The following is a 25,622-nucleotide window of genomic DNA, read 5'->3' on the forward strand; positions in this document are numbered from 1 at the left end:
ATGTCAATTCAATATAGCAAGTAAAACACTTGAATGGTAGATTTGTAGTCGAAGAATGTGCAAAGTAGAAATAAAATGGGGTGCAAAGGAGCAAAATAAATAAATACAATAAATACATTAGGGAAAGAGGTAGTTGTTTGGGCTAAAATATAGATGGGCTATGTACAGGTGCAGTAATCTGTGAGCTGCTCTGACAGTTGGTGCTTAAAGCTAGTGGGGGAGATAAGTGTTTCCATTTTCAGAGATTTTTGTAGTTCGTTCCAGTCATTTGCAGCAGAGAACTGGAAGGAGAGGCGGCTAAAGGAGGAATTGGTTTTGGGGGTGACCAGAGAGATATACCTGCTGGAGAATGCCAGAATGCCTGTTTGTGAATTGTGAATCCGGGTTTAGAAGTGCAACTGAAGCACAACATTTGTCTGATGCCAAGCAGAAATTACAATAAGAAGCATATTAGATCTGCGTTTACAAAACGCTGCAAGCTATTTCTGCGTTTAATATTTCTTTGCGAGAAAGACGCAGAATTCTAAGTTTAACTTGCTATCTAAGTGGCTGAATTAATAAGGTGATGGGGCATCATATTGTGTTAGCTTTCTGCTGTGTTTGAGAAGGCAAACCCTTTGGATTAGTTATTTGTACAGCTGCCACTGCTATCTTGATTTCCTTGTTTTTTATCCTCTCCATTCTCAGCCCATCTGCTCCCCCCCTTCTTCTCCGGGCAGAGCAGGCAGGCCCGCAAAACACCCTGAGGTCATTGTCCGCACCCCCGCATAAATCTATGGCCAGTGACAGTGTCTTGTGAAAGACTTTGTGTTAATTGAGAATGGTTGACTAAATCACTCAGTGGTTTGCAATACTCTTCTTGGGAATCCCCAGCTGTTCCAGAGGTAGCTCACTTGATTAAACGTTTTAATTAATGCAATAGTAATACCTATAGAATTTGAACAATATAATACGGCTGACCAGAATTTAAAAAACTCTATGGTTCATTAAAAGGATCTACAAAAGAACATTTCATATTAAGAAATGTTCTTTATTGCAGGGGTTCCTAAACTTTTTCCCTCAGATGCCCCTTCCAGCATTGGGGAACATCCTGCGCTCGCGCCACGTCTATTTCTATGGGCACAAGAACTGTTCATGACGCAAATTGTTCACACCCCTCTAGTTGGCAGAGACAGAAGACATTCTACGTTTTGCAACTTCTCTCTCTCTTGTTTGTTGTCTTCCATTCTCTCACTCTGTCTCTCCTCCATCTTTCCCCTCTCCCACCCTCCTTTCAGTCTGTCTGCCCCCTGATTAATTCATTTTTATTCCCCATGTTATCTCTCCTCCATCTTTCCCCTCTCCCACCCTCCTTTCAGTCTGTCTGCCCCCTGATTAATTCATTTTTATTCCCCATGTTATCTCTCCTCCATCTTTCCCCTCTCCCACCCTCCTTTCAGTCTGTCTGCCCCCTGATTAATTCCTTATTATTCCCCATGTTATCTCTCCTCCATCTTTCCCCTCTCCCACCCTCCTTTCAGTCTGTCTGCCCCCTGATTAATTCCTCCACTTCTATCTACATCAATTTCACCCTCTTTTTCACCCTCAGTCCTTCCTCCTCTTCTCTGACCCGTCTGTCCTGTATTATGTTATTCCTCCATCACCTTCTCCATCTCTCTCTGTCAGCCACTTAAAAACAGAACATCTGCCCTTGAAAAGCTGAAACATTAGAGGATAAACCTGTGACACTTCAGTCACAATTATTTTCCGTTGTAATTCAGAGAACGATCAAAACGTAACATTTGAAACAAAATCATTATACCGTATTCCTTTCCGTATCTATCTCCCCCCAGCAGGATAGAGGGTGCATATAGATTAGACAACAAACGTATGATGAATGTTGCTGAAACGAATTGGGAAAGGCAATCAGTTTCTTCTCAACTACAGACTCAACACAGATAGCACAGCTGCTGTATAGCCAAAAACATCTGAATACTTTTGCTTTTAGAACCAATCAAAGAAGACCATCCTCTGTGTGTGTGTGTGTGTGTGTGTGTGTGTGTGTGTGTGTGTGTGTGTCTTTGAAATAACAGCAGGACTCAGTGTTGACAGTGGCATGCAGTAATGAGCCAGTTAGCATTCCCATGGTGCACTGCAACAGGGGGATGGGCTGACATTTGCACCGTCGCTGAACGCCAAGTACCCAGTGGACTTATTATCAGTGGAGAAGACAGGTGCACGCAAATTAACACTTTGTGCGTGTGTGTGCGTGTGTGTGTGTGTGCGTGCGTGCATGGGGGCTTGAATGCATGTGTGTAGCCATTAGGGCCGTCTTAAATGAGTATAAGCCACTATTAGACTTATTTGGCAGGTGATTTGATAAGGTTAACTGGTATAGCGTGATTGCTGTATTGAGGTGATGGTGTGATAAGCCCGAGGTGTGAGGCATGGACTGACTGGGTGATGTGGGGATGGTCAGGGGCTGTCAGACTGTAGAAGTTATTATGGTAATCCTGCTGACAATCAACATCAACTGTCTGTTCATAAGAGCTTCAACACTGTGGCAATGTGATTAGACCAGCAGATGAACTATGAGCTCAATAGGAAGTGAGACCAGACTCTTAACATCAAGGGTCAGCCACAGTCTCTCACTTCAGAGATATTCCCTAACAACAGTTTGTGCTGTGTTGTGTTTTGCACAGGATCAGAATGGCTGTGGACAAGTCTCTGGGGATAGAGTAACTGCTGTGTGATTCGAGGTTTGTATTAGACGCTAGAGAGAAACAAGATAAAGAGAAGAACACAGAGAAACCTTGGGGAACGTGGAGAACGTCTTGCTTCACACATAGAAACCATGATAATGCTAACAAAACGTTAACGGAATCTTAACGGAACACTCAGCGAGGTCATGTAGCTGCACTCGGAACGCCCTGCATGTGACCACTCTTCCTGCATCGCCTCGGCTTCTCTGATTGTCTGGTTTATAGAGTGACGAACCAATGGAGAAGAGTGCTGAGGAGCTGAACCTCTCGTTCCTGCAGGAGCATGAGAGAGAGATGATCCTCAGTGTCCTGCAGAAGGACGAGAAACTGAGGAAGAGAGAGGAAAAGAGGATACGGTGAGGGTAGAATAAGTCATCATTATCATCATTATACGATACACTACAACAATACATCTACTACTACACCTTCCTTGATGAAGATGTTGATCAGTAGCAATTTTAGCATGTAAGTCTTGATGTGGCCTTACTCAGTTATTTATTTTTTGATGCATGCCAGCAAAGCCACTACACAACACAACATTAAACAATACATTAATTGCACTATAACGGGGACAAACGGTGACAACAAACTGTTAGGGCCTACCTAAAGATGTCCCAAAAGCAAAGCTTTCTTTTCAGCACCTTGGAGTGAATCCTTACAACTGCTACACCTGGCAATCAGCGGAGCCTGGTCTGGCAGCGAAACAGTTCATTCAGCCTCACTTATTGCCTTTTTAAAAAACATAGCTGATATGCTTGCCTTGCTTAAACAAATGTGGTTTCTACGAGGGGGGAAATGAGGGGGAAAGGGAACAAATTATTAGGGTGAGGCACATGGGCTACTAACAGCTTACTACACAACATATATTTAGTATTACTTTCTTAGCTACGGTATACATATCTCCCTGGCATAATATATAATTAATGCAGCAGCGTACAATACATTTTTGGACCTTGTTGTGCTGTGCTCACTTAAACAGGAAGGTGACACGGCGTTCCTTCTTGTGGGAAAATTTTGTCATAAAACTTGGTCATCAAAGTCTGACATTCTCTGGATTCATGATGATGACTGCTTGTCTAGCTTACTAGCTCATATTTTGAAAGTATGATGTTGACATGACCAGTCCAATCAAAGCTACGGTAGATATTACATGATTTGACTTATTTTTATCTGTGGCCAATGACCTTGAGCCTTTTTGGATGGGCATTTCTAATGTAAATTATATGTGACACGTATTAATGCAAAACAGGTAACAACAAAAAATGATATAAATCTTTTTTTTGAATTTTTTTCCAGCTAAAACAGGTGGGGCTCACGTGTCCTGAATGACGGGTCGCCACTGATGATTATTTTTTAAATTGTAATCATAATTTTTCGTACCGGTACAATCACAATACGACCACAACATCACAACTACTGCAATCATGGTCATAATCATTAGTGACAATGACAAACTTAAGTGTTCTTCCTCTGTTTCTCCCTGTTGTAGGAAGCTGAAGAATGAGCTGGTGGAGATCAGGCGTAAGGGTTCACGCTGCCCCCAGGAGGTTGGGGAGCGTCAATGTGCCCGCTGCCTGAAGGGCCTGGGCCTGATCTTCGACCGTGGGGAGCTCTGTGAGGAGTGCCTACAGCGTGTCTGCAGCGACTGCCGCGTAATGCCCCCTAAAGGAAAGCAGTGGAAGTGCTCCATCTGCTCCAAAGTCTCGTGAGTCTGGGCAAAGGCATCAGGCCATGGCTTAGCACGAGTAACAGTTATGGCTTTGTGTGAGTGTGTGAGTTTTTTTTATGAGCGACAGATGCCTCCTATTTGTTTTTAATCACTCTGCATTTGCTCTGTGACATCCTTTTTTAGGGCGTTTTGACATCACCTTTAGAGACGGTTAAAGCCAGGGTTAAAGTTGTGAGGTTAGTTTATTGTACAGGGGTCAGAGGTCAGTGGTTCTTGTCTGATGGTGTCTCTGGTTGACAGAGAGCTGAAGGTAGTGACCGGGGAGTGGTTCCTGGAGGAGCGGTCCAAGCGGTTTGACCAGAGTGCGGTGCTCAGCAGTGACGTTGTCAAACAGTCTATCATGAGCAGCCCTGCTGGAAGCCCCCACAGGAAGTCTCCTGCGCCAGGCGACACAATCCACACACCTGAGAGGCCTGACACGTCCAAATCAGGAAGAAGCGCCGTAAGGAACCTGGTGGATGGTGCCAAGAGGAAAGGGAAAGGGTGAGAAACACACACACACACACACACACACACACACACACACACACACACACACACACACACACACACACACACACACACACACACACACACACACACACACACACACACACACACACACACACACACACACACACACACACACACACGGTTGAGCTGGATTAATTGAAGTTGCAAATGACAGATTAATTAAATTGCCAATGACACAGGAGAAGATCACTGCACAGATTTAATATGATGACTAGTCCACGACACAGGCAGGTGGAGAATGGTCCAACATCAGAGAATGCGTTTCCCATTGCATTCTGACTGGTTGGGTTAGTAGGCTTCCAGGACACACCTGGCCCACTGGCCACTCAACAATGAGACAAATATTCTCAATGAGACAAATATTTATCACATTATCATATTGATATTTGATTAAGTAATTCAAAATGTAATCAGCATCTGGGCTGATTACAGCTACTTAATTTGTCTAATCTGATTACGTAATGATGACGTAATTTGTGTAATCTGATTATCGACCATTTCGAATCCCACTGTACCTTCTCCGCTATGCAATCTAGTTTCAGAGCTGGTCATGGGTGCACGGCCAGAGGTCCGGACAACAGGCCCTCCGATTTGACACACTGAATTCTATCAGAGAAGTAGTTGGTGAACCAGGCGAGGCAATCATTTGAGAAACCAAGGCTGTCGAGTTTGCCAATAAGAATGTGGTGATTGACAGAGTCGAAAGCCTTGGCCAGGTCGATGAATACGGCTGCACAGTAATGTCTCTTATCGATTGCGGGTACGATGTCATTTAGGACCTTGAGCGTGGCTGAGGTGCACCCATGACCAGCTCTGAAACTAGATTGCATAGCGGAGAAGGTACAGTGGGATTCGAAATGGTCGAAGGCTTTCGACTCTGTCAATCACCACATTCTTATTGGCAAACTCGACAGCCTTGGTTTCTCAAATGATTGCCTCGCCTGGTTCACCAACTACTTCTCTGATAGAATTCAGTGTGTCAAATCGGAGGGCCTGTTGTCCGGACCTCTGGCCGTCTCTATGGGGGTGCCACAGGGTTCAATCCTCGGGCCGACTCTTCTCTGTATACATCAATGATGTTGCTCTTGCTGCTGGTGATTCTCTGATCCACCTCTATGCAGACGACACCATTCTGGCCCCTCTTTGGACACTGTGTTAACTAAACTCCAGACGAGCTTCAATGCCATACAACTCTCTTTCTGTGGCCTCCAAATGCTCTTAAATGCAAGTAAAACTAAATGTATGCTATTCAACCGATCACTGACCGCATTCAGCTCGCCCGTCCAGCATCACTACTCTGGACGGCTCCGACTTATGTGGACAACTACAAATACCTAGGTGTCTGGTTAGACTGTAAACTCTCCTTCCAGACTCTCCTTCCAGACATTAAGTATCTCCAATCCAAAATTAAATCTAGACTTGGCTTCCTTTATCGCAACAAAGCATCCTTCACTCATGCTGCCAAACATACCCTCGTAAAACTGACCATCCTACCGATCCTCGACTTCGGTGATGTCATCTATAAAATTGCCTCCAACACTCTACTCAACAAGCTGGATGCAGTCCATCACAGCGCCATCCGTTTTGTCACCAAAGCCCCATACACTAACCACCATTGTGACCTATACGCCCTTGTTGGTTGGCCCTCGCTTCATACTCGTCGCCAAACCCATGTGCTACAGGTTATCTACAAGTCTCTGCTAGGTAAAGTCCCGCCTTATCTCAGCTCACTGGTCACCATAGCATCACCCACTCGTAGCACGCGCTCCAGCAGGTATCTCACTGGTCACCCCCAAAGCCAATTCCTCCTTTGGTCATCTTTCCTTACAGTTCTTTGCTGCCAATGACTGGAACGAACTGCAAAAATCTCTGAAGCTGGAGACTCATATCTCCCTCACTAGCTTTAAGCACCAGCTGTCAGAGTAGCTCACAGATCACTGCACCTGTAAACAGCCCATCTCTAAACAGCCCATCTATCTACCTACCTCATCCCCATAGTGTATTTATTTATTTATCTTGCTCCTTTGCACCCCAGTATCTCTACTTGCACATTACCATTCCAGTGTTTTAATTGCTATATTGTAATTACGTCGCCACCATGGCCTATTTATTGCCTAACTCCCTTATCTTACCTCATTTGCACTCACTGGATATAGACTTTTGTTCTACTGTATTATTGACTGTGTTATGTTTATTACATGTGTAACTCTGTTATTGTGTGTGTCGAATTGCTATGCTTTATCTTGGCCAGGTCGCAGTTGCAAATGAGAACTTGGTCAACTAGCCTACCTGGTTAAATAAAGGTGAAATAAAAAGCTAAAAATAAAAAACCCTTTGGAAGAATCCTTTTTTGTTCCATGTTAAATCTGAAACCAAAAAGAGTTATCCTATGGGAACAGCTTAAGAACCCTTTTTTCTAAGAGTGTACCCAACCCTGCGACACATGCGTGCACACACACACACACTGATGTATCACACACACCACAGGCTGATGTGTAAAATGAACAGCTGTGTGTTGAATCCCAGGATGCGGATGGAAAAGAGGGGCAGCCGTCCCAGCCTGAAGCCAGAAAACGAGGCGGACGGTGGTAGTGTGTCCCCTCCTGTTCCCAACACAGACCCATGCAGCGTACGCAGCGCCCGGTCTGCACCACGCTCCACAACCCGCTCCACACCTCACTCCCACAGGTGAGACTAAACCACCAAACCCATACAAGTAAAAAATCTTTTAAAAGGTTTTATTGTCACATACACCGGCACACACTGGGCACATCTCCATTGTCAGCATCTTCTTCATTTATGCTCAATTAAAGTCACAGGATAGGTGAAAACAGCACACCTGTTTTAGGCAATAACTAAAGCTGTAGAGATTGGGTGTGACTAGATGATTGATGACCACTGGTTAAATTGAAAGTACTAACCCTGAATGGTAATTCAATTGAGCACAGGCTTAACTGAATGGACAACAAAGATGGAATGCAATATGACAATTTATTAAATCGTTTCGGGAATGGCCTCGTCTCCGTGGGAAGATCCTCTGTGCCAGATAATGTGATGGCAGGTAGTTGACATAAATAAATCCAAAGATTTACGCCCATTGGTGAATATGGTGTAATTTCAGAACGCAGTTCGGGGTGTTTCTTGATGTGGGAAATGATATCAGGAAATGGCCATTGCTACCCGTCAATGGTCAGTTTCGGTGTTATAAGACTGATGGTTTTTCGACACAGACATTGTTTACATAGCAGGTTAGGATAATTAACGTAGCAGGTTAGGTAAATTTGCGTCGCAGGTTAGGAGACTGAGGTTAAGAAAAGGGTTAGGCTTAGCTACAATGCAACAGCTGTTGTCCCCAATGCAAAAGAAAGGCCACAGACCAATGGCGAGCATCAATAGGTGTAGCTTGATATCAAGGAATGCCTTTATCAGAAAAGGCCCCTAATTGCACCCTTCTCCCATTGGTTGAGAGAGAGGAATGTGATAATTGCCAGAGGGAGCCCATAGGTTAAACAGCAAGCGTGAGGAATGAGCAATATTTTGTCATGCTTATAGGTTATTAGGTAAATTGGTGAATGGCATTTCGAACAGGGCTAATAGGAAAGCGGAGAAGAAAATACTTTATGCTGATGATGATACGTTCGTCTTCATTCCCACTATGCCCGTAAAATAGTAAACAAAGTGAATTGTTATGCTGACTGGATGAAGTTAAACGAGCATTCAGACCCGCCATCCTGATTGGACTTTCTTAAACTACATTACATTGTAATTATATCAATAACCCTAGCTCTAATCTTATCCCTTACCCCTTCCCTAACTCTAACCCTAATACATTGTACTTACAGCAGTAACCCTAGCCATAACTAGGGCTGTTGCGGTGACTAACAGCATTGTAGCTAAGACCAAAGAGATGTGCATAGACTTCAGGAAGCGTACAACACCTACCTCTGCAACATCTATCATAGGTCAGAATATAGAAATTGTAGAGGAATAAAAATATATGGGTGTCCTCTTGGACAATAAGCTTCAGAGGAGTAAATGCACAGACCTGATCTAAAGAAAAGAGTCAACAGAGACTGTACTTTCTCAAAAAGATGGGATCTTTTAATGTTAATTGTACTATACTGACTCTGTTTTACAAATCTTTCATTGAGAGTATTTTAACTTTTTGTATTGTTTGTTGGATTGGCAATGCCACTGTCAGCCAGATAAATATGTTGAGGATTATCACCACAGCAAGCAAGGTACTTGGAGTCAAACAGACAGGCCTGGATGAGATCTTTAAGGTCAGGGCCCTCCGCAAGGCTCACAAAATAATTTTAGACCCAAGCAACCCCCTGTACCTGGAATTTGAACTACTCCCCTCTGGGTGCAGGTATAGGGCACCCTTCAGCAGGAAAAACAGAACGAGACAATCATTCGTGCCAGATGTGATATCCCTCCTAAATAGCTCGGGCTAATATTCCTATTGACTCCGTAAGGCCAGCAGGCTAGTCTTTAAAAAATGTTTTATTTCTTTTATTGGTATGAAAGTTGTATTGTCAATTTTGTTTTGTATTTAAATGCCACTTTAAATGTGTACATGACACTGCAACAAAATTTCCCCATGGGGACAATAAAGTCAGTAAGTATTACCTCCACACCAGTGTTCACATGTCATGAAGGCAGTCAAAAATGTGTTGTTGTTCAGTGTGGTTTGTTTTGGCTTGCTTCTTGCCATTCTTTTAGGCAGGGTAGAAAAATGTTTTGTCTCCACTACAGAAGCCTACAAGTTCGCTCAACCCCTTCTCCAGTAGCTACTATTTCTCTCTGCAGAATCTGCACAGCGTCACATGACACATGCCATACAACTTTGCAACCAATTGGATTGATTTCCCCTGCTCTGTTACATCACTTGAGGCTCTTTTCAAAGTGTGGAGAGGTACTCCCCTGTCTGTCTTACTTTTCCATGATCTAGGCATGCTGAAAGTAAAAGAAAACATTTACCAAAACATCCAGTTTTAGTCAGGGTTAGTTGTAAAAAAAAATCACAAGTTGTTACAACTAACCCTGACCCTTGCAGCCATTAGCTAGCTTTCATTTGAGCTAAATGTTAAAACTTTAGCATTGCTAACTTGCATCAAATATCTCTACACAGACTGGTTATAAACATGATATAAGTTTGGTGAATGGAACTACAAAGCCAAGACATTTTGTTAAAATAATTATTCTTACCTCAAAAATCAGATTTCTGTCAATAGAATTTGTTTATCACGGGGACACATTAATCTGCTTTACAAGGGGTGTAGCGCCTAACTGGCATATATAATCAGCATGTGAGTTTCAAGTTTGGGGAAGATAATTTTCACCTAAATGCACTTTCACAATAAAAACATTGCATGCATAATCGTATGTCACACCCTGACCTTAGAGAGACGTTTTATTTCTCTATTTGGTTAGGTCAGGGTGTGATGTGGGGTGGGCATTCTATGTTTTGTATTTCTGTGTGTTTGGCCGAGTGTGGTGCCCAATCAGAGGCAGCTGTCTATCGTTGTCTCTGATTTGGAATCATACTTAGGCAGCCTGTTTTGCCACCTTAGTTGTGGGTAGTTGTCTTTGTTACTGGCCTGTATAGCCCTAGGAAGTGGCATGGTCGTGTTTCTTGTTTGGTTGTTGGTGGCATTCTTAATAAAGGAAAATGTACGCTCACCACGCTGCACCTTGGTCCGGTCATTTCCCTGACGACGATCATGACATTGTAGGTTGACTGCCAAAGGCATGGATTTTTTTAGGGTTTATTACGGCCACACAAAGGGGATGCCGTTGGTAAATTTCAGGCATAATCAACTGCATCTCAAATTGTGAATGACAGCCTGTGCAAAAAAACTAAGCAGAACTCATGCCTTTCAAGCTACTTTTTTCAAATCATCATTAGTCACATCATGCAGCCTTACAATGTACTAAAAATCAAAACATATAGCCCAAGTTTGTAGAACAACTAAAGTTACATTACCTTTAAATTAAGCATATAGGAATACCTATTTCTTAATTGCTCAACACAGAATGTGCACATTCCTCATATTATTTGGAGAAAATATACTTTCTATTTTATTCAGGTTTGTTCAATTGTATTCTTCATACTATGAAATAATATAAAATAATGCCACAGAATTCTAAGCAAATCTTGTCTGCTAAATGAACTAGTGTAGCCCACAGCCATATGACATAGCCAGATCAGTACCTAACATAAGGACAACTCAGTATGCTATTCTGTTCTTCTGAAAGAGACTACATTTTATTCATATCATGCTTCTTTAGACCTTTCTAAAATATTTAATGGATTTATTGTGATGGTGTAGACTATATTACATGGATTTATTAAACTTTTTAAAATGTAGATGTTCCAAAGTTCTGCATCAGTGTCTTGTAGACTATGTGTGGAAGCCAGGAGATGCTAAATATGTTTATGTTAATTAACAGACAATTACCATGAGACCAAAAGTTATTTGCTTGACAATCACCGGCTAACAAAATGTTGTGACCGCCACGGCCACAGCCCCAGCCCCAGCCATAACCCAAACCCAAACCTTTGCTTCATGTTCACACCCTGATCAAAACCTAACCCGAATCATCAGAATCTCATGTGTGTTATTCCAGTGTGTATGATGTGTAATGTGATGGTTTGTATTCTGTGTTTTCCTCAGGGGCAGTGCTGTGGCTCTGGAGACCTTAGGGTTCCCTACTGTACCCAACAGCCTGCGCTCCCAAACCCTGGAGAGGGACAGGTCCCCTACACCCAGCAGCAAGACCAGGAGGGTCAGGGTCAGCAACCCAACAAATACACACAATAACACAGTTTCATGCTCTCATAGGATCCCGAGTGGTGCAGCGGTCTAAGGCACTGCATCTCAGTGCTAGAGGCGTCACTACAGACCCTGGTTTGATTCCAGGCTGTATCACAACCGGCCATGATTGGGAGTCCCATAGGGCGGAGCACAATTGGCCCAGTGTCTTCCGGGTTAGGGTTTGGCCAGGGTAGACCGTCATTATAAATAAGAATTGGTTCTTAACTGACTTGCCTAGTTAAATATAGGTTAAATAAACACAAACACGCTCATAGAATATGTGATTTTTAACACACCTCTGTGTGTGTGTCTGTATATGTGTGTGTAGCCGGACGGAGCAGAGAGCGTGGCTAGTTTCCACTCCAGCGACAGCGTCTTTGACAAGATGGCCGAAACCGTCACCAGGCATGGCAGGATGGAGCCTGGTACCGCCACTCCCACCATCGCTGTCTCCAGGGCCTCCGTGTCTTCAGGTATCATCATGACAACACAGTCCTCCACCATGTGTGTATGTGAACACCTATAGAGAGAGACAGGAATCTCTCTGTTTCACAAACCCCAGATAACAAATTCAATTACTTGTTTCCTGAGATTTAATCTGATAGGGGAGCATGAAGAAGATGAAGATGAAGCCTTTAATATCATAGTTTTTATGGAGGTGTTTCAGAAGGTTAGGAGGTGTTCTATTAGATTGGGAGCTTTGGAGCCAAGTCCTTCGATCGTCAGGGAGGGTTGTAGCACTTTTATGTTGCTCTCACTCTCTCTCTCTCTCTCTCTCTCTCACACCTCTCTTCCTCTTTCTCTCGCTCTCTCACTCCTCTCTTTCTATCTCCTCTCTTCCTCTTTTTCTCTCTCGATTGCTCTTTTACGCTCACACACACTCTCCTTTTCTTGTTTCTCATTGTCTCCCTCTCTACGTTTCCTCTCTCCTCCCTTTCTCTATTTCCCCCTTTCTCTACTCAGACACCTTTCTCATCTCACCCAGTAACAGCCGGCTGTTGTAGCAGCATATGGCGCTCTGTCACATATTAGCATTTCATAACAACTCCAATTAGTGTCATTAAGCATGGCTGTGACAGTACTGAGGAGAACTGTTTCTATGTGTGGCTGTGGGAAGGTAATACCTTGTCACTCCCTCCTCTCATCTCTCTCTCTCTCTAGATCGTAGTCGTTCTGAGGTGGACCTGTCTGTTCCTGGTTCTGCCAGTGATGAGGCCCTCAGTCTGAGGAGCCACTCTGTCCCTGGGCTCAATGAACCGGTACGGACGGACGGACGGACGGACGGACGGACGGACGGACGGACGGACGGACGGACGGACGGACGGACGGACGGACGGACGGACGGACGGACGGACGGACGGACGGACGGACGGACGGACGGACGGACGGACGGACGGACGGACGGACGGACAGACAGACAGACAGACAGACAGACAGACAGACAGACAGACAGACAGACAGACAGACAGACAGACACTCCTATCTGTCATATCTTTAATCTGAGCCTAGAGGAAAGTATTTGTCCTCAGGCCTGGAGGGAAGCCAAAGTCATTCTGTCCAAGAGTGGTAAAGCGGCCTTTACTGATTCTAACAGCAGATCAATCAGCTTGCTGCCAGCTCTTAGAAAACTGTTGAAAAAAAACGTGTTTGACCAAATACAATGCTATTTCTCTGTAAACAAACTGACTGACTGATGATTGGTTGAAATAAATTTATAAAATAATATTGTGGGAGCTGTACTGTTAGATTTCAGTGCAGCCTTTGATATTATTGACCATAACCTGTTGTTGAGAAAATGTATGTTTTATGGCTTTTCAACCTCTGCCATATCGTGGATTCAGAGCTACACTATACAGTGGGGCAAAAAAGTATTTAGTCAGCCACCAATTGTGCAAGTTCTCCCACTTAAAAAGATGAGAGAGTCCTGTAATTTTCATCATAGGTACACTTCAACTATGACAGACAAAATAAGAAAAAAAATCCAGAAAATCACATTATAGGATTTTTTATGAGTTTATTTGCAAATTATGGTGGAAAATAAGTATTTGGTCACCTACAAACAAGCAAGATTTCTGGCTCTCACAGACCTGTAACTTCTTCTTTAAGAGGCTCCTCTGTCCTCCACTCGTTACCTGTATTAATGGCACTGTTTGAACTTGTTATCAGTATAAAAGACACCTGTCCACAACCTCAAACAGTCACACTCCAAACTCCACTATGGGCAAGACCAAAGAGCTGTCAAAGGACACCAGAAACAAAATTGTAGACCTGCACCAGGCTGGGAAGACTGAATCTGCAATAGGTAAGCAGCTTGGTTTGAAGAAATCAACTGTGGGAGCAATTATTAGGAAATGGAAGACATACAAGACCACTGATAATCTCCCTCGATCTGGGGCTCCACGCAAGATCTCACCCTGTGGGGTCAAAATGATCACAAGAATGATGAGCAAAAATCCCAGAACCACACGGGGGGACCTAGTGAATGACCTGCAGAGAGCTGGGACCAAAATAACAAAGCCTACCATCAGTAACACACTACGCCGCCAGGGACTCAAATCCTGCAGTGCCAGACGTGTCCCCCTGCTTAAGCCAGTACATGTCCAGGCCCGTCTGAACACCATACCTACTGTGATGCATGGGGGTGGAAACATCATGCTTTGGGGCTGTTTTTCTGCAAAGGGACCAGGACGACTGATCCGTGTAAAGGAAAGAATGAATGGGGCCATGTATCGTGAGATTTTAAGTGAAAACCTCCTTCCATCAGCAAGGGCATTGAAGATGAAACGTGGCTGGGTCTTTCAGCATGACAATGATCCCAAACACACCGCCCGGGCAACGAAGGAGTGGCTTCGTAAGAAGCATTTCCAGTTCCTGGAGTGGACTAGCCAGTCTCCAGATCTCAACCCCATAGAAAATCTTTGGAGGGAGTTGAAAGTCCGTGTTGCCCAGCAACAGCCCCAAAACATCACTGCTCTAGAGGAGATCTGCATGGAGGAATCGGCCAAAATACCAGCAAGTGTGTGTGAAAACCTTGTGAAGACTTACAGAAAACACTTGACCTCTGTCATTGCCAACAAAGAGTATATAACAAAGTATTGAGATAAACTTTTGTTATTGACCAAATACTTATTTTCCACCATAATTTGCAAATAAATTCATAAAAAATCCTACAATGTGATTTCTTTTCTCATTTTGTCTGTCATAGTTGAAGTGTACCTATGATGAAAATTACAGGCCTCTCTCATCTTTTTAAGTGGGAGAACTTGCACAATTGGTGGCTGACTAAATACTTTTTGCCCCACTATATATATATATATATATAAGATGGAAAAGAGTAAATAGCCATTTCAATGTAATAGATTTAGCCTGTGGTAACTTGTGGAATAGATACTGGCTGGAATGCGGTTTTAACCAATCAACATCCAGGATTAGACCCACCCGTTGTATAATGAGGATTATAAACTGGGTGGTTCAAGCCCTGAATGCTGATTGGCTGACAGCCATGGTACACTATATACACAAAAGTATGTGGACACCACTTCAAATTAGTGGACTCGGCTATGTCAGACACACCCGTTGATGACAGGTGTATAAAATCGAGCACATAGCCATGCATCTCTATAGACAAACATTGGCAGTAGAATGGCCTTACTGAAGAGCTGTGACTTTCAAGGTGGCACCGTCATAGGATGCCACCTTTCCAACAAGTCAGTTTGTAAAAATGTTGCCCTGCTAGAGCTGCCCTGGTGAACTGTAAGTGCTGTTAGTGTGAAGTGGTAATGTCTAGCAGCAACAACGGCTCAACCGTGAAGTGCTAAGCCACACAAGCTCGGAGACCGGGACCGCAGAGTGCTGCAGCGCGTAGTGCGTAAAAATTGTCTGTCCTCGGTTGCAACACTCACTACTGAGTTCCAAACTGCTTCTGGAAGCAATGACAGCACAATAACTGTTTGTTGGGAGCTTCATGAAATGGGTTTCCAAGGCCGAGCAGCCACACACAAGCCTAAGATCACCTTGCGCAATGCCAAGCGTCGGCTGGAGTGGTGTAAAGCTCGCTGCCATTGAACTCTGGAGCAGTGGAAAGACGTTCTCTGGAGTGATGAATCACTCTTCACCATCTGGCACTCCGATGGACAAATCTGGGTTTGGCAGATGCCAGGAGAACACTACCTGCCCGAATGCATTTGGCACGGGCTGTTTTTCATGGTTCGGGCTTGGCCCCTTAATTAACACTGTGCTTATTGCTGACGCTGTTATAATTTGTCAGTGTTAGGGAATTAACATATTCAGTGTTATGCAATAACACCATTGGTGCAAACTGTACACACTTCCTAGTGTTAAAATACTATATGAGGTGCTATCGCATAACACTGAAAGTGTTAATTCCCTAACACTGACAAAGTGTAACAGTGTCAGCACTAAGCACAGTGGTAATTTAACACTCAAAGGTGTGGACCCGTATAAACACTGAAAAAACACTGAAAAACACTAAATTTAACCCTCACAGTGTTGATTTAACACTGGAGAATTTGCTCCATACAGAACGTGCACAACACAGTACAGTGGACGCCCTCTAATCCAGGGTTTCCCAAACTCGGTCTTGCCCCCCCCCCCCCCCCCCCCCCCTGGGTGCACATTTTGGGTTTTTCCCTAGTGCTACACAGCTGATTAAAATAATCAAATCTTGACGATGAGTTTGTTATTTTGCTAGTGCAAAAAACAAAACGTGCACCTAGGGGGGGTTTGGGAAACCCTGCTCTAATCTATACATCCTATCCATATCAAGTCTGTCTGATTAACACAACTGTATGAATGAGAAATGAGCTTCAATAAGGAGCCCAATTAGGAGTTAATTAGTGAGTGTAGGCTCACATCAACACCTGCTCAGTAGCAGGGCTGGGGAGCAGGGCTGAAGGCTGTGTGGTGAAGCAGGTAAAGATTTTAAACACTGGCTTAGGGTCACTACTCCTCTGTATTTACTGTAAGTGTGCATTTGAATAAACAGTCTGATCTGTTTACACGTGTGAGTACACACACTCACACACGTGCACGGACACTTGCAAAGATCTCAAAGACAGCATGTGCGATGAGTGGGTCATCTAATTAACATACTCTGTCCTGACCTGTCTGATTGAATTTAAAGTTGCCACTGGAAACAGACTGATACGATAGGTTGACACTGTGTGGCCCCCTTACTGAGAATGTACATGGAGATTAAATGGGCTGATGTCTCCTCTGATAGTTTATGTGTTCCACAGGAGTTGAATAATGCTGAGAAAGACGAGGACATCGATGCTCTGATGTCGGCACACAGCAAGGCCACCAGCCGACGCGTGAGCAACGCTATGTCCACGGTAATACCCTGCGGTATCACTAACACACAACACTCAAAACAATTACTCTGTCCTTCTCTGGCACACACACACACACACACACACACACACACACACACACACACACACACACACACACACACACACACACACACACACACACACACACACACACACACACACACACACACACACACACACACACACACACACACACACACACACACACACACACACACACACACAGAAAGGGCCCAAGAAGAGGGATGAGTGTGAACAGTGTCAAAGGGCCAGTGGCCCAAGGGCTGAGGAACAGCAGAGCAGTGTCACAAACACACTTCACAGCAGAGCTCACATAAAGACACAGCACTTGTTGGAGCCAGGCCCATTAGTCTGAACTCACAGGTTTTTTGTTATATACTGTATGTATAGCATATGTACACTACCGGCCGAACGTTTTAGAACACCTACTCATTCAAGGGTTTTTCTTGATTTTGACACTTTTCTACATTGTAGAATAATGGTGAATACAAAACTATGTAATAACACATATGGAATCATGTAGTAACCAAAAAAAGTGTTAACCAAATCAAATTTGAGAGTCATTCCTCAAATAGCCACCCTTTGCCTTGATGATGATAAAGATCATCAAGGACAACAACAACCACCCGAGCCACTACCTGTTCACCCCGCTATCATCCAGAAGGCGAGGTCAGTACATGTGCATCAAAGCTGGGACCGAGAGACTGAAAAACAGCTTCTATCTCAAGGCCATCAGACTGTTAAACAGCCACCACTAACATTGAGTGGCTGCTGCCAACACACTGACTCAACTCCAGCCACTTTAATAATGGGAATTGATGGGAAATTATGTAAAATATATCACTAGCCACTTTAAACAATGCTACCTAATATAATGTTTACATACCCTACATTACTCATCTCATATGTATACGTATATACTGTACTCTATATCATCTACTGCATCTTTATGTAATACATGTATCACTAGCCACTTTAACTATGCCACTTTGTTTACATACTCATCTCATATGTATATACTGTACTCAATACCATCTACTGTATCTTGCCTATGCCGCTCTGTACCATCACTCATTCATATATCTTTATGTACATATTCTTTATCCCCTTACACTTGTGTCTATAAGGTAGTAGTTTTGGAATTGTTAGCTAGATTACTTGTTGGTTATTACTGCATTGTCGGAACTAGAAGCACAAGCATTTCACTACACTCGCATTAACATCTGCTGACCATGTGTATGTGACAAATAAAATTTGATTTGATTTGATTTGACAGCTTTGCACACTCTTAGCATTCTCTCAACCAGCTTGTATAATGTATTTCAATTAACAGGTGTGCCTTCTTAAAAAGTTCATTTGTGGAATTTATTTCCTTCTTAATGCATTTTAACCAATCAGTTGTGTTGTGACAAGGTAAAGGGGTATACAGAAGATCGCCCCATTCCGTAAAAGACCAAGTCCATATTATGGCAAGAACAGCTCAAATAAGCAAAGAGAAACAACAGTCCATTATTACTTTAAGATATGAAGGTCAGTCAATACGGAACATTTCAAGAACTTTGAAACTTTCTTCAAGTGCAGTCGCAAAAACCATCAAGCGCTATGATGAAACTGTCTCTCATGAGGACCACCACAGGAAAGGAAGACCCAGAGGTACCTCTGCTGCAGAGGAGAAGTTCATTAGAGTTACCAGCCTCAGAAATTGCAGCCCAAGTAAATGCTTCAGAGTTCAAGTAACAGACACATTTCAACATCAACTGTTCAGAGGAGACTGTGTGAATCAGGTCTTCATGGTCGACTTGCTGCAAAGAAACCACTACTAAAGGACACCTATGAGAAGAAGAGACTTGCCTGGGCCAAGAAACACGAGTAATGGACATTAGACTCGTGGAAATCTGTCCTCTGATCTGGAGTCCAAATGTGAGATTTTTGGTTCCAACCGCTGTGTCTTTGTGAGACGCATAATAGTTGAACGGTTGATCTCCGCATGTGTATTTCCCACCGTAAAGCATGGAGGAGGTGTTATGATGTGGGGGGTGCTTCGCTGTGATTGATTTAGAATTCAAGGTAGCCCATTGATTAGAGCGTTGGGCCAATAACCGAAAGGTTGCTGGATTGAATCCCTGAGTTGACAAGGTACAAATCTGTCGTTCTGCCCCTGAACAATGCAGTTAACCCACTGTTCCCCAGTAGGCTGTCATTGTAAATAAGAATTTGTTCTTAACTGACTTGCCTAGTTAAATAAAGGTTACAACCAGCATGGCTATCTCAGCAATACGCCATCCCATCTGGTTTGGGCTTAGTGGGACTATTATTTGTTTTTCATCAGGACAATGACCCAACACACCTCCAGGCTGTATAAGGGCTATTTGACCAAGAAGGAGAGTGATGGAGTGCTGCGTCAGATGACCTGGCCTCCACAATCCCCCGACCTCAACCAAATTGAGATGATTTGGGATGAGTCGGACCGCAGAGTGAAGGAAATAGAGCCAACAAGTGCTCCTTCAAGACTGTTGGAAAAGCATTCCAGGTGAAGCTGTTTGAGAGAATGCCAAGAGTTTGCAAAGCTCTCATCAAGGCAAAGGGTGGCTATTTGAAGAATCTCAAATATAAAATGCATTTTGATTTGTTTAACACTTGCTTGGTTACTACATGATTCCATGTGTAATTTCATAGTTTTGATGTCTTCATTATTAATCTACAATGTATAAAATCGTAAAAATAAAAACCCTTGAACGAGTAGATGTTCTAAAACTTTGGACCGGTAGTGTATGTATGCCTGGCTTCACAATATTTACATTTATTTTCTCATAACACATTTTGCCACCGAGATAATAAAGGACACGATTGGTTGATTTTTTTCAATACCGGCTTAATATACATCACTTAAAGTATAAGGACATACACAGCAAATTCTTCAGTGTTAGATCAACACAGAGAGTGTCACTTTTAACACTGGTCCAGTGTCTATACAGGTCCACACTTTTCAGTGTTGAAGGCCATGCACAATCAAAATGTTTTTCATGAAACTGGGTGATATTTGAAGTAAACCAGATTTGGTTTAACACTGCTTATTAACACCAACACTGGGGTTATTTTACACCAATAAGTGTTAATGTAACAATAACAGAGTTCATTTAACACCTGAATCAACACAATAAATGTTACACTGAAAAATCAACACTAGGTTACACTAACCAATTAGCTATGTACTGTCATTGCTGGCTTATCTACGTATTTACGCCACTGAAACCCCCTCAGTGTTATTCTGAGACATTGCTATGTTAACAAGAGACACGCATCCCCTGCCTGTCTGACATTTATGATTTCACCCCAGACATGGCTAACAGCATTAATTCTGGCAGTGGGATCTGCTCTCAATAACAGCAGAGGTGGAGAGCCATGATTAAGGAGATTATTCAGATGAATGGTGACTGGCTTCTGTGAATCTCCCTACTCGAAAATAATGTATGAATAGAACACAATGTTTGATGGCTGTACTAGGGATAGATAGGGGTGGATGAGGGAAACACACACACATACACACACAAAATAGATATCTACAGCAACAATTATTTCTATAATGTTCATGTATGCCCGAAATGGCGCTGCGGTCTAAGGCACTGCATCTCAGTGCAAGTGGTGTCACTGTAGTCCCTGGTTCAAATCCAGGCTGCATCACTTCTGGCTGTGATTGGGAGTCCCATAGGGCCGTGCACAATTGGCCCAGTATTGTCCGGGGTAGGCTGTCATTGTGAATAAGAATGTTCTTAACTGACTTGCCTAGTTAAATAAATAAATCATAACTGAGGCCCAGAAAGGCTGCTTCTCATTGTATACACTGCTCTACCTGGACCTGTTCCTTTGGGCCAAGCACCTGTAGTTGCCTTTGATATTTACTGGTGTTGTCAGCCTGCTTTGTCCATCCCTGTTTATTCATGTTATCCCCGGAGGAGATCAAATCAGTTCCTACTTCAACTGATAAACACCATGGCAACCCTGCTAGATTCTGTTTTGTCACAGCATCTGGTGATGGGGTGTCTGGAGTTTCTGCTATTGTACTTAGGGTCTTTCCTCTTGTCTCTGTCCTATTTACACTTTCACATGTATCACCTCTCTCCGTCTCCTCCTCCCACTGCTGGCTCTGGGTCTATTCTTCCTCTGGCTGCTAGTCTTCTACTCCTGGCTCAGAGAGGAAATGGGGCTACCTCAGTCTCCCTGGCGACTCGGACGCAGAGACTGTGAGTCCTTGCCTCCTTGTGTGTGCATGCTTGCATGTGTGCGCCCCACTTATTGTGAATATATTTCCACCAAGCTGTGCCGCTCTGCTCCAATCGCTGCCACTCATACGGGCTCCTTCTATGACATAAATTAGATCATCATTAGGATATTACATTCACCTGCCAGATACATCTCACATCAAATGACGCAATCTGTCCATTCTGCATTTTTACCTTCAGAAAGACTAAAGGCTATCTAGGCCTACATCTGTCTTACTCTCTCCTCCTTTTCCCTCTACTTCTTTTTAAAATCCCCCCCTGCTCTGACTGTCCTCTTCTCTCACCCTCATCTGTTCTGATTCTCTACCCCAATCCTCTACTTCTCTTTTCTCCATTCTGTTCTTTTCCTCTCCCATCTCCCCCCTCTATTACACTATTGTACTCATTTTGCTGTCTCGTACCCCTCACTTGCTCTCTCACTACCCATCTTCTCTATTCTATCTACCCTTTCTCCCCTTCTCTTGCCCCCTCTCCCCCTCTCTTCTCCTCACAGAGCAGTCTGAACAGTATGATGAGTATGTACAGTGAGACCGGTGACTATGGCAACGCCAATGTGAGTGGGGAGCTGCTGTTGAACATCAGCTACAGCTATAAGACAGGCGCTCTCAATGTCCTGGTGAAGGAGTGTCGCAACCTGGCCACTGGGGATGAGAGGAAGCAACGCACAGACGCGTAAGGGCACACACACACTGAAGAACCTACACTCTAAGAAGAAAAGGTGCTATCTAGAACCAAAAAAGGGTTCTTTGGCTGTCCCGACAGGAGAACCCTTTAAAGAATCCTTTTTGGTTCCAGGTAGAACCCTTTTGGTTCCTAGTAGAACCCTTTTGGGTTCCATGTAGATTCCTTTCCACAGATGGTTCTACATAGAACCAAATAGAGCCAAAAAGGGTCTTACATGGTACCAAAAAAGGTTCTCCTATGGGGACAGCCACAGAACCCTTTTTGAAACCTTATTCTAAAGAGTGTATGCTTACACAAACACACACACACTACATTATCACAGTCACGGACCATCAGCTCAACTTGATCCAATCCATGACTGAAGTGTGAACTCACCATGACCCACAATGACTGTGACAGTCATGGTATGATAGAGTAACCTTAGTGAAGCCCTGGGGTGATCATACGGATCCCTGCATACATGTCCTCCTCTGGAGTGTGGCTGAATGACTGTATCTTCCAGCTATGTGAAGGCTTACCTTCTCCCAGACAAGTCTCGCCAGAGCAAGAGGAAGACCAGCATCAAGACCAACACAATCAACCCTGTGTTCAATGAGAACCTTAGGGTAAGGAAGTGTTTGTGTGCACGTATGAAAATGTGTATAGCTTGGGAGACAGTAAAATGTAATGAGTTTGTTTTTGTGGTCATGAGAATGTGTATCGTTGCCTGAAGAAAGAGTGTGTGTCAATACTAGTGACAGGCAGCAGGTGTTCATATTTAGAGAAATGAAGCTTTCATTAACCTGCAGCACCATACCTAGTGTTTCAGCCTTCATCAAGGCCCTGGTGTGCGTGTTTTATTCCTGTATGAGCATCGGCAGGAAATGAGTTTTGGTACTCAGTCTTACTCTCCATCCGTCTCTCTCACCTGTGCTGTGTAGTATGTGATCAGCCACTCCCAGTTGGAGACGCGGACATTGCAGCTGTCTGTGTGGCACCACGACCGCTTCGGTCACAACAGCTTCCTTGGGGAGGTGGAGCTGACCTTTGACTCCTGGGAGTTTGACACTAACATGGAGGAGTGGTACTCTCTGCAACCCAAGGTATCCTGTGTTTAGATGGACAATAGCGTACATGTGTGGATGTATACTGTATGTAAGTCGTAAATGCTGTAAGTACAGTATGTTTGTTCTATGTGCAGCTGAACAGTAGAATGGACTCCACGCTCCAGTATAAAGGGGAGCTAACCGTCGTTCTTAAGTACATACCTGCAGAGAAGAACCTCATGCTACCCCTGGACCAGGTCCAAGGTACTCCACAATTACCCCCTCTGTTTTATCTGCCCCCAGCCCAGCACTAACACACCTGATTCAACTAATTGACTAAAGATGTTGATAAACAGAACCCTTTCGTTCTCTCCTCCTCTCAGTGAAGAAAGGCTTTCTGAAAGGAAAGAAGACCAGCATCAAGCTGCCCAAAGGAGGAATGGTGGAGCTGCTGGTCAAGGAGGCCAAAAACCTGACCGCTGTCAAGTCTGGAGGCACCTCGGACCCCTTTGTGAAAGGGTGAGACGGGTGCACCCATTTAGTTTCATGTGGAGACCCATTTATTTCAATCAGCCTACATTTCTAGGACCTACTATCTACCTTCTTCCTATTCAATGGGTCTCGAGTGGCGCAGCAGTCTAAGGCACTGCATCTCAGCACTAGAGGTGTCACTACAGACCCTGGTTAAATTCCAGGCTGTATCGCAACCAGCTGTGATTGGGAGTCCCATAGGGCGCCACACAATTGCCCAGCGTCGTCCAGGTTTGGCCGGGGTAGGCCGTCATTGTAAATAAGAATTTGTTCTTATCTGACTTGCCTAGTTAAATATTCCTCTGACAGTTTTGTATTTCTTGTTTCCTGTCTCCCCATCTGTTCAGGTACCTGCTCCCTGACAACAGTAAGTCCACCAAGCACAAGACGGCAGTGTTGCGTCGCACGGTCAACCCCCAGTGGAACCACACCTTTACCTACTGTGGCCTGCAGGCCGGAGACCTGAACAACGTGTGTCTGGAGCTCACCGTCTGGGACAAGGAGGCTCTGGCCAGCAACGTCTTCCTGGGGGGAGTCCGACTCAACGGAGGGACAGGTCTGTCTGTCTTTTCAATTATTTTCTCTTTCTCCTCTCAGAGGTTTAGGGTGATTTGTAGCATATTCAGTCAGCATAATGCTGTAGGGATATGGAGTGTATGGAACAGATAGTGATGACCTATTGTCTCCCTCCAGACCAGAGCTATGGGAACCAGGTGGACTGGATGGACTCATACGGAGAGGAACAGCGGCTATGGCAACGCATGATTGACAACCCAGAGGTCCCCCAGGAGTGTACACTGATGCTGAGGTCCAGCATGTGCAAGCACAACACATGACATGGCGGGAGGGAGAAAAAGGAGAGAGGCAGTTGGAAAGACAGAGGGGAAACAGAGAAAGGTATCAGAGAGGGGAGAAAAAGTGGAAGTTAAGAAAGAGGGAAATAAAATGAACAAAAGAAAGAGAGGGACAGAGGTTGAGAGTGCTCCATGGCCTTGCTCTATCCCCGCAATAAAGAGCTGATGACATCACCCCACTTCCTGAACTTTGAACCCTAACCACTGAGCCACCCTGATCCTGCACTGGGGTTCGTGGCCCTCTACCTGGTTAAGTGGACAACCAGTCATGCCTTACACAACACACACCCTGCCCTCCAAAGCATCCAGCCAAGACCAAGCACTGCTACAACTACTACTAATACCGCTGTACATTGACATATATGTAACATAATGAACAAGCACGTGCCATTGTATGATCTGATCTGACTCCTGGTTTCCACTATGCACATACATTATGGGTGTGTGGGGGAACCTGTCCTTGTCTCTGTAGTTTATTTACAACACTCTCCTCTCCCTGTGATGAGACCACGAGTTAGAAGTTGTCCTTATTCCCAGATGTAGGATCAGATTGTCTTGACCTGCTCCTAACTATAACCATTAGTGGGAAGTTAACATATCTGACCCTGCATCAGTGGTTCAGGACAGCCTCTACCTACTCTCATAAGGTAACTACTCCAAAGGCACTTTGGGTGTGTTGCATTGCTGAGGAGATTTAAACATTCCAATAGAATACTGTACAATGACAATTAGGGTATGTTCAAGACTGAGATGTTTCATGCAATAATTGTATTATGCAACATTCTGAACTGATAATCACCTGTTTCAAATTGTTGCACATTTGCATTGTAACTGATCTTGAACACACCAATAGTTTTACTGTTGTCTTGATAAAGCACATTTTAAGAGTAGAACAGCACAAACAATACTCACTTCATCAACAGATGTTTTTGGACCTAACTTTGTGTGGAAACAGATAAAGGCGGAAATCTAACCAGAGATCTATCAGCACCAAATTGCTGATCAAAATGTATTGTGTCAAACGTGGAATAGAGAGTCAGGGCAGTTCTATCTGCAACACTGGAAACGT

At 43.9% G+C, this 25,622-nt stretch overlaps 1 protein-coding gene across 1 annotated transcript; it reads left to right on the forward strand.

Moving 5' to 3' along the window:
- The first annotated feature begins 2,978 nt into the window (after nucleotides 1-2,978).
- LOC139380667 (synaptotagmin-like protein 5) lies at nucleotides 2,979-24,578 on the forward strand. The gene is made up of 16 exons (XM_071123581.1): nucleotides 2,979-3,097; nucleotides 4,231-4,446; nucleotides 4,711-4,953; nucleotides 7,510-7,671; nucleotides 11,664-11,781; nucleotides 12,133-12,277; nucleotides 12,966-13,063; nucleotides 17,063-17,158; nucleotides 21,352-21,420; nucleotides 21,953-22,131; nucleotides 22,646-22,748; nucleotides 23,064-23,225; nucleotides 23,324-23,432; nucleotides 23,552-23,687; nucleotides 24,047-24,255; nucleotides 24,393-24,578. The coding sequence occupies exons 1-16, from the start codon at nucleotides 2,979-2,981 to the stop codon at nucleotides 24,533-24,535; spliced, it is 2,307 nt and encodes a 768-aa protein (XP_070979682.1). The 3' UTR covers nucleotides 24,536-24,578.
- The last annotated feature ends 1,044 nt before the right edge of the window (nucleotides 24,579-25,622 follow it).

The sequence above is a fragment of the Oncorhynchus clarkii genome, chromosome 22 (assembly GCF_045791955.1).
Source record: "Oncorhynchus clarkii lewisi isolate Uvic-CL-2024 chromosome 22, UVic_Ocla_1.0, whole genome shotgun sequence".
In the NCBI taxonomy this organism is placed as follows: domain Eukaryota; kingdom Metazoa; phylum Chordata; class Actinopteri; order Salmoniformes; family Salmonidae; genus Oncorhynchus; species Oncorhynchus clarkii.

Excerpts from the sequence above, each read along its gene's own strand:
- LOC139380667 (XM_071123581.1), top strand. The coding sequence starts at position 2,979 with ATGGAGAAGAGTGCTGAGGAGCTGAACCTCTCGTTCCTGCAGGAGCAT. Across the intron at positions 12,278-12,965 it reads CAGGGCCTCCGTGTCTTCAG|ATCGTAGTCGTTCTGAGGTG; the intron begins GTATCATCATGA and ends CTCTCTCTCTAG. Across the intron at positions 17,159-21,351 it reads TGAGCAACGCTATGTCCACG|TCTTCTACTCCTGGCTCAGA; the intron begins GTAATACCCTGC and ends TCTGGCTGCTAG.